This window comes from Oncorhynchus keta, chromosome 1 (genome assembly GCF_023373465.1).
Source record: "Oncorhynchus keta strain PuntledgeMale-10-30-2019 chromosome 1, Oket_V2, whole genome shotgun sequence".
NCBI lineage: Eukaryota > Metazoa > Chordata > Actinopteri > Salmoniformes > Salmonidae > Oncorhynchus > Oncorhynchus keta.
The window spans coordinates 64,713,617-64,729,391 of NC_068421.1; the positions used below are offsets into that span (position 1 = coordinate 64,713,617).

General features: G+C 41.2%; 1 protein-coding gene across 2 annotated transcripts; it reads left to right on the forward strand.

Annotated features, from left to right (window-relative positions):
- Nucleotides 1-5,482: 5,482 nt before the first annotated feature.
- Nucleotides 5,483-15,398, forward strand: depdc1a (DEP domain containing 1a). Of its 2 annotated transcripts, XM_035781722.2 has the most exons (12): nt 5,483-5,665; nt 7,150-7,415; nt 10,673-10,817; nt 10,909-11,027; nt 11,114-11,244; nt 11,334-11,381; nt 11,525-11,662; nt 12,225-13,229; nt 13,686-13,858; nt 13,950-14,126; nt 14,520-14,708; nt 14,907-15,398. In XM_035781722.2, exons 1-12 carry the CDS (start codon nt 5,615-5,617, stop codon nt 15,048-15,050), a joined length of 2,586 nt encoding a protein of 861 aa, XP_035637615.1. In that variant the 5' UTR covers nt 5,483-5,614; the 3' UTR covers nt 15,051-15,398. The 2 variants fall into 2 exon arrangements, with proteins under 2 accessions (XP_035637615.1, XP_035637627.1); XM_035781734.2 differs by lacking the exon at nt 12,225-13,229 and having other exon boundaries at nt 5,484-5,665.
- Nucleotides 15,399-15,775: the final 377 nt, after the last annotated feature.

The window sequence follows — 15,775 nt, forward strand, 5'->3', positions numbered from 1 at the left end:
CCGACAAAGTTAATTTGATGACTTCCTGGTAGGTCCGGCCCTGCCGCTCGGCCCGACGCCGTCCGCGAATTTTACAAACGATTTTGGACGTCTAGTAAGGGACCGTACATTTGCAATATGGACTTTCTCACTAACCATACAGCAACTGCCGAAATCTTCCCTTAAGGTATGTAAGTCGTCTTGGGGTATGTCTCTATTAGTTTTGCACATCGAGAGAATGAATTTTTTTCCCATTCCTCCTTGCAAAACAGCTCGAGCTCAGTGAGGTTGGATGGAGAGCATTTGTGAACAGCAGTTTTCAGTTCTTTCCACAGATTCTCGATTGGATTCAGGTCTGGACTTTGACTTGGCCATTCTAACACCTGGATATGTTTATTTTTTAACCATTCCATTGTAGATTTTGCTTTATGTTTTGGATCATTGTCTTGTTGGAAGACAAATCTCCGTCCCAGTCTCAGGTCTTTTGCAGACTCCATCAGGTTTTCTTCCAGAATGGTCCTGTATTTGGCTCCATCCATCTTCCCATCAATTTTAACCATCTTCCCTGTCCCTGCTGAAGAAAAGCAGGCCCAAACCATGATGCTGCCACCACCATGTTTGACAGTGGGGATGGTGTGTTCAGGGTGATGAGCTGTGTTGCTTTTACGCCAAACATAAGATTTTGCATTGTTGCCAAGAAGTTCAATTTTGGTTTCATCTGACTAGAGCACCTTCTTCCACATGTTTGGTGTGTCTCCCAGGTGGCTTGTGGCAAACTTTAAACAACACTTTTTATGGATATCTTTAAGAAATGGCTTTCTTCTTGCCACTCTTCCATAAAGGCCAGATTTGTGCAATATACGACTGATTGTTGTCCTATGGACAGAGTCTCCCACCTCAGCTGTAGATCTCTGATCATGGGCCTCTTGGCTGCATCTCTGATCAGTCTTCTCCTTGTATGAGCTGAAAGTTTAGAGGGACGGCCAGGTCTTGGTAGATTTGCAGTGGTCTGATACTCCTTCCATTTCAATATTATCGCTTGCACAGTGCTCCTTGGGATGTTTAAAGCTTGGGAAATCTTTTTGTATCCAAATCCGGCTTTAAACTTCTTCACAACAGTATCTCGGACCTGCCTGGTGTGTTCCTTGTTCTTCATGATGCTCTCTGCGCTTTTAACGGTCCTCTGAGACTATCACAGTGCAGGTGCATTTATACGGAGACTTGATTACACACAGGTGGATTGTATTTATCATCATTAGTCATTTAGGTCAACATTGGATCATTCAGAGATCCTCACTGAACTTCTGGAGAGAGTTTGCTGCACTGAAAGTAAATGGGCTGAATAATTTTGCACGCCCAGTTTTTCAGTTTTTGATTTGTTAAAAAAGTTTGAAATATCCAATAAATGTCGTTCCACTTCATGATTGTGTCCCACTTGTTGTTGATTCTTCACAAAAAAATACAGTTTTATATATTTATGTTTGAAGCCTGAAATGTGGCAAAAGGTCGCAAAGTTCAAGGGGGCCGAATACTTTCGCAAGGCACTGTACTTTTGAAACACTAGATGATTACTTCGAGGATTACTTTTAAATTCAGAAAGGATGTTTGCGGAAAAAAATCTTTGACACTTCTCTATTTTCTCAATGACATTCAAATCAGCATTGAAAAAAGGCACAAGTTTCAGTTTGTTCCATCTGAGTTAGTCTGACCCCAAGTCAGATACCACTATCATGACACATCAAAGAGCAGGAATAGGCTTTTGTAGGCTACAGACCAGGCTATGTCTTCCAATGGTGCGACTGCTGTCGGTATCCAAATATTATCCAACTTGAATAAAAGCTTGGAGGTAAGGATGACCGCAGTAGTGTAGTCTACAGCAATACGGATAGCACTTATTATTGATATTTACATAGCGCTTTGATGTGAATCAAATTTTACCTGAAACGCACAAGGCACTCTACACCGACAATTAATCCACAGATAAAAGGCTTCTTCTTCTTTGGACTTTATATGGAGGTTGGCAACCAACTTTAAGAGGCATTACCACTACCAACTGCATTGGAGTGTGGACCTCAGTTCATCTTTCAATCAACCACATGGGTATATGCTCCTAAAAACCAATGAGGAGATGGGAGAGGCGGGACTTGCAGCGCATCAAGCGTCACAAATAGAACCATGTTCTATTTTAGTGCTTAGCAAAGCAGATGCTCGTTGACACACTCAAGCAGTCTAGGTGCAATAATTGAATAATATGTATGCGTACATTTAGTTTGCAACGCTCGCGCACGTGATGCGAGCTGTGTGGTCAGCATCTTACGGATTGTAGTTGCTGTGGATGGCTGTTCACAAATCTGTATTTGAACTTGAACCCCATAATGGTTGAATTCAAGATGTTTAAGCTGCCTATAAATCATTGATTTTTGAACCAGTGGACAGCTAGTGAAAAATGTGCTCTTGTAACAGCTGCATAGTGCGGATCCCAGCCTACGGAATAAAAGTGGGACTTTTATTGCGCAATCTAATTGATGCTGATAAATAAAATCCATAGACCTAATGGACACATGCTCAAACTCACACACTTTTGATAGACTTAAAGGGCCATCTGTAGTTGCTACATCCTTTTTGGACTTACAAATGATATATATTAATGTAAAGATATTTTAATCGTACTACTATACGTAGTAGAAAATGATGGGTTAGAAGAAGCCTACAAAACCAACCCATAAAGTAAAATGTAACATCCATGTATGGCCAGCTATGTAAACTTTAACATTGATTTATCCTGCAATAGATGTTGTTCAATTGGTAACATACATTTTTGTCTTCCTCTAATGCCTCTTATTGGGAAAGTAATATAAAAGTAACTGCATGTAATCAGATTACGTTACTGAGTTTGGGTAAATCCCAAAGTTACATTACTGATTACAATTTTGGACAGGTAAATAGTAACTGTAACTGATTACATTTAAAAAGTAACCTCTCCAACCCTGTGTCTCAAGTTGTGCAAGTCTTCAAAGATTTGAGATTTGAGTTGCATGTGTAAAAGACACAGAAACTAGTTTAGTGTTTTTGTTTTCCTATTACTGTTGGACAATGCAACACCCGTCTATTCATTTTCGATCATTTCTTACAATCAGTCCTGACATTAGGAAATCTAAAGCACTACCCTAAACCTTTTCATCATGTGTATCTAACCTCCCTCCTTTAACTTTTCATATTTTGTGTCACAGCATTGCCTAATTGGATAACACAATGCAGGAGGTGTTAAGAGGCTACTGACAAACTGAAATGGTACACCCACACAGACAGTGTGATGAAGAAGGCAGAACAGAGCCTCTTCAACCTCAGGAGGCTGAAGAAATTTGGCTTGGCACCTAAAACCCTCACAAACTTTTACAGACACCCAATTGAGAGCATCCTGTCGGGCTATATCACCGCCTGATATGGCAACTGCACTGCCCGTAACAGCAGGGTTCTCCAGAGGGTGGTGGGGTCTGCCCAACGCCTCACCGGAGGCAAACAACCTGCCCTCCAGGACACCTACAACACCCGATGTCACAGGAAGGCAACAAAAAAAGTTAATCAATGACAACAACCACCCGAGCCACGGCCTTTTCACCCCGCTATCATCCAGAAGGCGAGGTCAGTCCAGGTGCATCAAAGCTGGGACTGAGAGACTAAAAAACAGCTTCTATCTCAAGGCCATCAGACTGAAAAATAGCCATCAGTAGCACATTAGAGGCTGTTGCCCTATATACATAGACTTTAAATCACTGGTCACTTTAATAATGGAACACAAGTCACTTTAATAATGTTTACATATTTTGCATTACTCATCTCATATGTATATACTGTATTCTATTCTACTGTATCTACGTCTATACCGCTCTGACATTGATCGTCCAAATACTCATATATTCTTAATTCCATTCCATTACTTTAGATTTGTGTGTATTGTGTGTATTGTTAGACATTACTTGTTAGATATTACTGCATTGTCGGAGCTAGAAACACAAGCATTTCACTACACCCGCAATAACATCTGCTAAACACGTGTATGTGACCAATAAAATTGTATTTGATTTGAAAACCATGTTCATTTAATATCACTGTTTCCTCTGTGCTAGATGTATTTTTTTAAAACAGTATATGCATTGGTTTATTCGTCATTAGAACATTTTGGAAGCAAAGTCCAGAAACCTTCTCAAAGAAACAAAAGGAGAGGCCCTTATTAGATGACTTACAGACAGTGTTGCTATCCAGCTGTGTCCCACTGTAATTCAACTCACCCAGGCCTTTTATTATACAAAGTAGAGCCACTTGCTCTGTTTTCACACCCATCTGTCAAACTCACCCTCCTCACTGTTTTTTGAAGGTTTTACAAAGATCCATACTACCCTTATCAAAATACCCAAATTATACATTGTTATCCTGATATTACACAGGGGGAAGGAGGGGGAAGGAGATTATGTGGTTTTATACAGTTGTTATTCCCACACGACAGTTCTCTGCTGTGTTACTACCTTTCCCATGTCCTGAGGAAAGGTACATCAATAATTATGTATAGCTGAATATGATTAGACTCCAGGTTTAAGTTATGGAATAATATTAATGTTGGTGAATAAGGGAGGACTTGTCTATGGGAAACAGCATCTACTACTCTGTGGAGGAGGTTCATCCTGTGGATGGATTAATGGGATGAATGAGTGTGTGGAACAATGGGCCCGGGGCAGGCAGTAACCCTGGACAGTGGAGGCCCTTGGTGATGAGATGATAGTATTAGAGCTTCCTGTCCTGCAGAGCTCAGCAGGAGGGACTGTGTGTACTGAAGCTGCATCCTCCTCCTCTGAAGATCTGAGCAGAAACCACACTAGTTTGCTTCCTTCAGTCAGCTTCCCCCAAAAAACTCATTTTCTTCCCTCTTTCAATCCTGGAGTTTTCATTTTCATTTCAATATTTAGAACCATTTGCACAATTTAGTCACCAGCGTTTAATGAACATCTTTGTTGAGGACAGTTTAGAAAACTCCATCACAAAGTTTGATGCCAATCACATCAAAGAACAGTACATGCCTGTTCATGAATGGCTACTTTACATCTCATGAATGGCTATAATCCCTGTTTTATATATGTTCATGTTTACAGTATCGGATCACTGTATTTATAGTTAAATGTTGTTAAGTAAACTAAACAAACTGTATTAACGTATTTTAGTTTTGTAGGCTACTGTACTGCTCTGTTTGTTGTGGGGTCATACTGCATGCACCAGGTGGCAGTCTACATTCAATGTTTCACTCAAAAGTTATGCTTCTCAGAATTCACTGCTACATGATATAATTTTGACAATCTCTGATAAAAATGACAGAGATTGTTGCCTGTGTTTGCGTAATCATTCATGAGTCTCGCCAAAAGAATCGCCTATTTGTTTTGATCTCACAGTACTCTTTTGTGTCGTTTGTCCACCAGCCTTATGAATAGTCACATGACAAAGATGTTGTCCAATCAGCTGCCTCCAGAAGTAAGCTCGTAATTTTAAACAGTGTGGAATGCCACTGGTCGCTGCATCGACAATGTGGCACCGATAACCAACAAACGTCAATAATTTGGGTTGTTTGCACGTTGATTCTAGCGTCAATATGATGAGTTCTCATATTGTCACTCCTGGGCCTTATAGGGCGACAAAACTGGTAAGCTTTTCTTGTTGTGAAGTTAGCTAGCTAACGTTAAACCGTTAACTAGTGTTACGATGCTAGCTATGCTGCAATTTGGGCAAACGAGCGAACTAGTTATGGTGTAAATTGGGCAACCTAGTTACCTATGCTGTAATTTGGGCAAATAGGCTGGCTAGTTAGCTAACGTTAGTATGTTGCAACTTTGGTGGGTGGGTTGGTTGGCTGGCTGGCTGGCTAACGTTAGCTATATTGCAAGCTGGCTAGAACTGTGCAGATCACTCAAAATGTAACGCTGTCTACTATCGGTGTTTTTTTCCAGAGTCGGACAGCCCTAACATGTTTTAGGCTAGTAATATGTTACCGAGGATTAGCTAGTTAGTGACAAATCCCTGATCGTTTTCCTATGCTGATTTGACGTCAGGATGATATCACATCAGCAATTAGTAGTTGAAACACTCCCCGCCCCTGTTTCGGTAGAGATGGTGCTGGAGAATTGTAACCACTCTCAAATGAATAGACAAAACTATGGTAGCCCTTGATCACGACTCTCAGTTCCATTACACAACGTTACGAGTCAATGGATGAATGTGTCCTTCTGTATGGGGGAAATTTGAACGCCGGGGCTCTTAACAATCAGAAAATTAACGAGGTATGGTTTTGGAAGCTAGGACCGTAACTTCAATTTCAGCGATAAATCATGAAAATAGAAGTTGTTCCCACATGGCCATATCTAAATGTTACAGCACTTGTGGAAGGCGAGGCCACCACCTGTGTGAATGCGTAATTCTGGAAGTGTAGCAGGAGGCTAGTTTTGATGAAGGGAGTCACCCATAGCTGTATGGAAGTGTACAAAACTGCTACAGTAAGTGTATCTGTTTTATTTGAATGATTATTTATTTATGCTGAAAGAGACTGGCCCATATGTTTCGAAATCCAAAATCTCAAGCGATGATGGACGTTTCTAAACGTTCATAGCCTAGAGTTTGAGAGCAATGGATGCAAAGACTTATACCAAACTGATCGTTGAACATTTTTTTTTTAGACTATATAATGTTACATTTATAGTTCTATGAAGTGTTATTTTGTTTACAAACACTGGTGTAAAACTAGTCCAGCTGTGATACAGTTTATATACAGTATATACATTCTGAAAACACTGCAAAATCGTGTAAATGTTCCTTAGTAAGAATGTCGAATTCAATACAATTTTAACATACTCTACAGGTTGTTTGTGGGGTTTGTACTTCAGCGCCTTGAAATTTGAGACAAAATATACTTATGAAATACTTTTTTAGAGAGGTGGTATGTATATGGTTTGGCACCAAGATAAAGTCAGTTTAACATAGGATATTTGGTTTTTGCTCATCAGTAGCTATTGAATCAGGGGAGGGTGGAGGAAAAATCCACTTTTTATATATTGAAATCTGAATACAAAATTGGACAAACCTCAGACAACCGGTAAAGTACAATTGAATTTGTAAGTACAATTTAATTTGCAGTGGAATGAAGTCACAAAGCTATTCAAGGCAGGGATGCCTCTGCGGAAACATCGACAACACTTCAGAGTATATGGGAACTGTTTTACTGCCATAGCAGCTGTCGACTGGCTACACGAACTGCTCAGGTACAATAGTAACTTTGGACCAGATGTCACCAGACAACAGACTATCCAACTGCTGAAGAAGTTCCTCAAAAATCATGTGATCGAGGATGTGAAGGGCAGATGGGGTTCAGAAGATTTGGAAGACAACAGCCATCTCTACAGGTAGCCTAAATCCTAGATGGTGGATAAATATTTCAATCAGGCTGTTTGTTTACCATTGTAAAAAATGTAGACCAAAGCCAGCATATAAATGGGCATTCCCTCTCTCGTGTGAACATACTTTCCTGCATGAGCTCACGGTTCCTCCATAATCTTTCATATTCTCACACAGGGGGGGAGCTGGAGCTGGATTTGGTCTAGGTGTGTCTTTAGGTGACCACGCCCCTGAGTAGGTTACTCCCATATAATTAGCATAACTTTGGCATCATCCTAAGCAAACTGACACTTAAAAAAAATTAATGTTTTCAATCTTGTTGATATTAACATACTTGGCTGTCACAACAAATTATTTGCATGATACTTATTCTTCAACTCTAATTTGTTACGCAACCTGTTAACACTTACAGAAAAGATGTCACATTATATTTGTCATTGTTTGTTAACAGCTAGTTTTTTCGCCCGTTGGTTAGCTGTCTGGCTAGTGAGAGAAGTTAGTCTCGCTCTAATTCGCTAGTCGCGTAACTACTTCCACTTTTTGCCTACCTGTAGTTATTTGAAAGTGTTGCTTCTTGTTGGCTTGCCTATACAGTGGGGCAAAAAAGTATTTAGTCAGCCACCAATTGTGCAAGTTCTCCCACTTAAAAAGATGAGAGGCCTGTAATTTTCATCATAGATACACTTCAACTATGACAGACAAAATGAGGAGAAAATCACATTGTACGAATTTATTTGCAAATTATGGTGGAAAAATAAGTATTTGGTCAATAACAAAAGTTTGTCTCAATACTTTGTTATATACCCTTTGTTGGTAATAAGAGGTCAAATGTTTTCTGTAAGTCTAAACAAGGTTTTCACACACTGTTGCTGGTATTTTGGCCCATTCCTCAATGCAGCTCTCCTCTAGAGCAGTGATGTTTTGGGGCTGTTGCTGGGCAACACAGACTTTCAACTCCCTCCAAAGATTTTCTATGGGGTTGAGACTGGCTAGGCCACTCCAGGACCTTGAAATGCTTCTTACGAAGCCACTCCTTCGTTGCCGGGCAGTATGTTTGGGATCATTGTCATGCTGAAAGACCCAGCCACGTTTCATCTTCAATACTCTTGCTGATGGAAGGAGGTTTTTACTCAATCTCACAATACATGGCCCCATTCTTTCCTTTACACGGATGAGTCGTCCTGGTCCCTTTGCAGAAAAACAGCCCCAAAGCATGATGTTTCCACCCTCATGCCTCACAGCGGCAGGGTAGCCTAGTGGTTAGAGCATTGGACTAGTAACCGTAAGGTTGCAAGTTCAAATCCCCGAGCTGACAAGGTACAAAATCTGTCGTTCTGCCCCTGAACCCACTGTTCCTAGGCTGTCATTGTAAATAAGAATTTGTTCTTAACTGACATGTCTAGTTAAATAAAGGTTTAAAAAAATAAAATAAAAATAGGTGTGGTGTTCTTTGGATGCAACTCGGCATTCTTTGTCCTCCAAATACGACGAGTTGAGTTTTTACCAAAAAGTTATATTTTGGTTTCATCTGAACATATCATATTCTCCCAATCTTCTTCTGGATCACCCAAATGCTCTCTAGCAAACTTCAGACGGGCCTGGACATCTACTGGCTTAAGTTGGGGGACACGTCTGGCACTGCAGGATTTGAGTCCCTGGCGGCGTAGTGTGTTACTGATGGTAGGCTTTGTTACTTTGGTCCCAGCTCTCTGCAGGTCATTCACTAGGTCCCCCTGTGTGGTTCTGGGGTTTTTGCTCACCGTTCTTGTGATCATTTTGACCCCACGGGGTGAGATCTTGCGTGGAGCCCCAGATCGAGGGAGATTATCAGTGGTCTTGTATGTCTTCCATTTCCTAATAATTGCTCCCACAGTTGATTTCTTCAAACCAAGCTGCTTACCTATTGCAGATTCAGTCTTCCCAGCCAGGTGCAGGTCTACAATTTTGTTTCTGGTGTCCTTTGACAGCTCTTTGGTCTTGGCCATAGTGGAGTTTGGAGTGTGACTGAGGTTGTGGACAGGTGTCTTTTTATACTGATAACAAGTTCAAACCAGTGCCATTAATACAGTTAACGAGTGGAGGACAGAGGAGCCTCTTAAAGAAGATACAGGTCTGTGAGAGCCAGAAATCTTGCTTGTTTGTAGGTGACCAAATACTTATTTTCCACCATAATTTGCAAATAAATTCATTAAAAATCCTACAATGTGATTTTCTGGATGTTTTCCCCTCATTTTGTCTGTCATAGTTGAAGTGTACCTATGATGAAAATTACAGGCCTCTCTCATATTTTTAAGTGGGAGAACTTGCACAATTGGTGGTTGACTAAATACTTTTTGCCCCACTGTATGTCCTTTCAACTTGCCGGAGTCCAGCTGGTCATACAACCTTAACAAATGGCCCTAACAAAAGTAACCTATGGTGATGTTTACACCTACTTGGTGGAATCTGCAGGCCTGCACAAATATTAAAATACAGAAGAATATTATAGCTGTTATTTGGACAGATACAGCTCACTAGGCCATACTACAAGCTAACTAGCAAGCTTTATGCAAAGCGACTTACCGGTGATTAAGTGCTTGAACACACAAATGTACCGAGTAACCGGAGCCCACAGCTTTCCATCAACAATAGCCTGAAACAATAAGGTTTGTCTAACCTGGTCCTTGGGCAGTTGATTAAACTGAATTAGATGGTCTTTTCTCCATTCAAACAAAACAGGACATAACAGCTTTTCAGCATCTTAAAAGCAGGGCTAGTTAGCTAATTGAAGAAAGTCTGTTGTAATTTGCTCTTTGGCTGATAATTGTGACACACATTCCATGCAACAGTCTCTGTTCATGCTAACATTTTTAAATCTAGAATGAAAGTGTTTTTAGGTATGATGTAGTTTGTTGATTAAGACGACATGGAAGTATGTTGGATGACCAACCAAGAATTTCCACAATTTTTATAGAATGATACAATAAAAGAGTAGACTTTGTCGGCTTATGCTTAAAGTAGGCAATTTAACATGGGAGTGCCCTACGGCTGTACCTTACTCGGGGGTGTGGTCACGTTAAGCCATGTCGTATGTGTATTATCCCTGCCCACCAGAAATTGAGCCAGGGAGATGACCGCGGGGTGGGGGCAATAAGCAGACCAGTGCGATCCCACTCCCTCATTCTTTCGGGGTGGGATGTCTCGCTTTCTCGACCATCTCTGGCCTAAGTAATCTTTTTGGGTGTTTCATTGAAATAATTATAGTACTTCACCTTTGCTGTCCTAGGTTTGCTTCAACATCTCCTTTGAAACCAATTCCCCATCGCCCACCTGTGTCAGGGCCTGCATCAGTCAAGAAGAGTTTCTCAATGAAAGAAAAGGAAGGCTTCTTCAAATGTAGGACTTCCAAGAAACCTGGCAAGGAGACTACAGTAAGTATTGTTGATATTTTATAAAATGTTCCCCTATTGTGCCCCCGGTATGATTTGCCCGCATAATTGACTGAGAAATTGTTTCTCACAGGAAAATGTGGATCCATCAAAACAAGAAATGGAGACTGAGCCTGTGATTGAAGTGGTCCAGGCCAGAGCACTAACAGAGGAAGATATTCAGGATGTTTGGAGAGGCATCACTCTCACACAGTAGGATTCACTCTTCATTTATTTTAAATCATTCTTACTCATTTTAATGAGAAGATCCTTATTCCATTGCCTCTTTATTCCTTCAGCCTTCAGAAAACATTGGGATTGACTGCGCTTGAGGATGTTTTGGATCCAAGACACATCAATTCTCAAAACATTGTGTACAACATGAACAATGTGAACAAGCATGGGGTTGTTACACTTGAGGACAAGACTGGTATAGCCTATTCTTTCTCTGATTTATATCTGTACACAATGTATGCAAAATGTAAGATGCATGGTCATTTATTAGCCTTTTCTCCACAGATGACCTTCCACACTGGGTCTTGTCTGCAATGAAATGTCTTGCAAACTGTAAGTAAGATTTTACTCAACTGTTTTAGTGGCATATTGTATTGAGAAATAGATTTCACCTCACACAAAACAAGACTAGGCTCTCAATAGGAGAGCTATGTTTTCAGCCCAACATCTAAAAAATGTCACTGAACCCTTTCTAGGGCCGAAGTATGATTCCAACCAGCCATCCTATCCTGGTTTTGAGAGGGATGTGTTTAAAACCGTCTCTGACTACTTCTACAGCCTCCCTCAGCCACTTCTTACATTTGAGTACTATGAGTTGTTTGTCAACATCTTGGGTATGTATGCATTTTGCAAGCTTTAAAATTTAATGCATAAATGACCATGAGGTGAAATGGTTTGACAAACTTAATTTTGGGGGTTTCCCTGTTCCTCTCTAACCTAAAGTGTTACTAAAACCTGGATTGAATTAACCTATAATGTAATTTTCCCATCTTTTGCAGTCATAAGTTAAAGTAGAGGACAAATCTCAGGTGTGGTTATTGAATTCAGGCAAATGTTTTAAAGTTTACTGGATTAGTATTCATCCTCCTATATGAAATTTCATTTTTTTTTTTTAATAAGAGCTCTATTTGATAAGATTTAGTTTGTCTTGTCTCCACTCTGCAACTGAACAAAGATTGACCAGATCCAATACAAGCAGCATGAAACTGCAACTGGTTTGTTATTTCCCTCCTAACAGAGGATGTGACTCGACTGCTCTGTGACTGTGACATTTGTTATAACTAACTCATGTATGTCCAATTAGCTATTCCCTTTCCCCACAATGTGCCAACTCCCTTGTTTATGTCCTGCTGGCTTCACAAGTGTTGTTTTTGTTTTTGTCTGGTCTCTTGCTAGTTTTATGTGGCTACATTGTGGCTCCTAAAACTCAAAGAGGAAAGCGAAAAAACCAAGAGGATCCCAGCTACCCCCAGCCTGCAAAAAACCCTCACATGAACGGTGTTAACCTGTTCAAATCAACGGAATGTCTGTTGTTGAGCTTAATTCGGAAAGAGGCTTTTGAAGAGAGCGACTCACCAATGAGAGAGGTGTTCAGCTCAAAGGCCCAGTCCACGTTTGCAGCTCTGAAGATGGGCTGTGCCGGGAGGGTCCCCCAGATGAGTCTGACAGGCCGACGGGCCAGTTCTGGGGATGTCCTGGGAGGCAACTCTCCAAGTCTTGTACGGTCAGAGAGCAGTGGCACCTCCTCAGTTAGGCTCAGAAGACCCAGTAGTTGTTCCCTGGAGAGAATCCTGGATGAATCAGCTAAGTCTGACTCATACGCCCAACACAAGTTGTTCCAGTCTACAGAGAGTCTGGTGTCCTGCAAAAGTAACAGTGGCAGCAAGTACAGCACCCAACCTCAGAATAAAACTGACTCTCTGTCTGTTTTAGACAGCTACCCTTACTCTGAACCCCAAGTCTTTGTCACCATGGCAACTCCCAGTTGCAACAGCAGTTCGGGTGTGATGTCTGTAGAGGGTAGCACTCACAGCTCCAAAAGCAAGGGTGCCAGAAGCAGCATCTCGCTACCAATGGACAACCTCTCAGTCAGTCAGAAGCCCAAGCGTCCTAGGAGCATTGGTACCTGTTTGGATATAGCTGAGCACAGAGGGATGTCTGCCAGCTGTTTCAGTATTAACGCCCCTGTAGCAGAGATCACCGTGAAGCCAGACTCCTCCTCCACTGTTGGCCTGAGGGGTCCCAGTCTGCTTAACCTGAGGGCCAGCAGCATGGACCTCCGAGACCTCAGAGCTGGGCCTTCTGTTAGCAGGCGCTGTCAGAGCTCTCTGGACCTGTCCAGGCCAACCCTTGCTCTGCCCTCTGTGTTCACTTATGCACGCCGTCTGAGTTCCGAGCAAAGTAAGCCTACATCTGCATGTTTGTGCTTTTGCATGTCTTAACACCTGGCCTAACATTGCTCATTGGGCTTGCACTAATATGGGGTGAGACTCTAATTGTCCTTTTAAGAGAAGGTTATCACTGCAAGCATTTCAATTGTAATCATCTGGATACTTTCCAGAACTTTAAACTGCCCTGTTTAAAGTATTATGCCTATACAATTACATTTAATGATGATGTGTACAAGTTTTTAAATGTAACATAGTTAATGCAGTTCTTGCTGTAGAGAAGCAAGGGCTTTTTGCCATTGATATATAACATTGATTTAATCTTCCAAGTGAAATCACACACGCTTCAATGCATTTCATTAGCCTCAAGTCCTAGTGGTGTGTATGCATCGTTTTGACCTGATGCATATCAAGGGTTGAATACATGCCATTCCAGTGTACAGTCGTGTGATTGTGTATATGTGTGAAGGTCTCCTCCAGCCTCAGTTGGAGCGGGTGGCCATTGAGGCTCTGCAGCTCTGTACCCTGTTGCTGCCCCCTGCCAGCCGGAGGAAGCTCCAGCTGCTGATGAGAATGATCTCCCGGATGAGTCAGAATGTGGACATGCCTCGGCTCCATGACGCCATAGGAACACGCACATTGGTGAGGGCTGAGAGAAACGCAGGTTTTACAATTCTGCGTGATGATTTGAACATATCCTCAACTCCATTATTCAATCCCATTGTGTTTCCAGATGGTCCATACGTTCTCCCGCTGCGTGCTGGGCTGTGAGGAAGAGGTGGACCTGGATGAGCTTCTGGCCACCAGACTGGTCTCCTTCCTCATGGATCACCACCAGGAGATACTCCAGGTGCCAGTCTATCTGCAGAACGCTGTCAGAGACCACCTGGTATACCTCAGAAAAGTACAGGTATAATACTGTCACTCTTATAAGGTATCTATTATATACTGTAGTTGGTTACGTGAGTTGTCATGAAATATCATTTTCATTGATTTTAAAGGTAGACTCAATGAAATTACGTTGCCATGAGCAACACTAGCTATTGCGATGAGCAAGATGCAAGACTTCCTGGTCACACAGTATCTGTGCATGTGCAAGGTGTCCCCTTCACGCTGTTTTCAATGTAGTAGCTACAGGACCAAAACAGCGGTGAAATTTAGCCTCTCGCTTCAATACTCTTAGTTGTGGAAATTGACCCACTATTCTATTTACTTTGTGTATCTACGTCATATCGCTGAGTCTACCTTTAATAAAGAAAGTAGACCGTGATGTTGAAAGTGTGACTATCCTCTCCTCCTCTAGATAACCTACCCAGGTAGTGGTGGTGTGGAGGCCCCCATGCCCATCTACTCCTTCTGCAGACAGATCAGTACTGAGGAGTTTGAGGAGCAGAAGCTGAGTGTGTCCCAGGCTGCCATCGCTGACCTGCTGGAGAGCCTGGTTAAAGACAAGAACATGTCTGTGAAGGATAAGAAGAAGAAGCTCAAGCAGGTAACAAATTAGACGGCATGTTGTGTGAACACTTTCTTAGTATTCTCTTATCTCACTACACAGTACGAAAATGGATGCACTCACTTGTAAATCACTCAAGACTCTGCTAAATGACTAAAATGTTCAAATGTAATCTCACTGCACATTTGTGTACAATTTACCCCCCCCCCCCAAACTAATACATTTTTGTCTCATCAGTTTCAGAGGCAGTATACAGACATTTATGCTCGCCGATTTCCAACGACTGCGAGCGAGGCGCAGCTTTTTGAAGATAAACCAAAGATCAAACCTCCAATGCTGATAAGTATGAAAAAACCAAAAGCTTTTGGAATTAGAAATTGAAGGTACAATTGGGATGCAACTGTTTGTGTGGAATATTTTTGTTGCTTGAAACTAGACCTGGCAGCTAAATGTAGGAAGGTGGGAGGAAACTACTATGGGGGACCACCACAATTTAGACTGCAACTATAACATTTCTCTTTAGGGTTGAATTATGCATGTTTTATGTTAAGTCATGTTTTTGTATGTAATTTCTAAATACTGCAGTATGTATCTTTAGTGCACAAAATAATTTATTTGGGATTGATGATGCCCTCGTATGGGAGTATAAGCTGTAAGCAAATGACAATTTGGGAGTCGATTCTTTATTTACTTTATTTTGAAGTTGATCCAGATTTATAGACTCCGATTGACATCAATGTACGGAATTTAAACCTTCAAGCATTTGTGTTTTCCAGGGATTCATTTTATTGTTAAGATTTAATTTTATTATTAGTCTACCTAGTTTTCTTTCATAGGGTTGTATGAAATGCTTATAATTGAACTTTGTTCATGTTTTTTCTGTTTTGTCACTTCTCCGTATTTTTATTCCATTAACATTCTCCAAGTTGAGCTCAAATACTTTATTGTATATTTTTGGTGTGGGATGTTTTTCTCTTTCTTTCCTGGCTAGTTATGTTCAGCCATTTGGCATAATGAAGTTTTGCACTATTTTCTGTCATTTTTTAAACGAACAGTAGTTTAGACCAGTCAATACAATGGTTCATATATATACTTGACAAATATGT

Excerpts from the sequence above, each read along its gene's own strand:
- depdc1a (XM_035781722.2), top strand. The coding sequence starts at position 5,615 with ATGATGAGTTCTCATATTGTCACTCCTGGGCCTTATAGGGCGACAAAA. Across the intron at positions 11,663-12,224 it reads GTTGTTTGTCAACATCTTGG|TTTTATGTGGCTACATTGTG; the intron begins GTATGTATGCAT and ends GTCTCTTGCTAG. Across the intron at positions 14,127-14,519 it reads TATACCTCAGAAAAGTACAG|ATAACCTACCCAGGTAGTGG; the intron begins GTATAATACTGT and ends CTCCTCCTCTAG.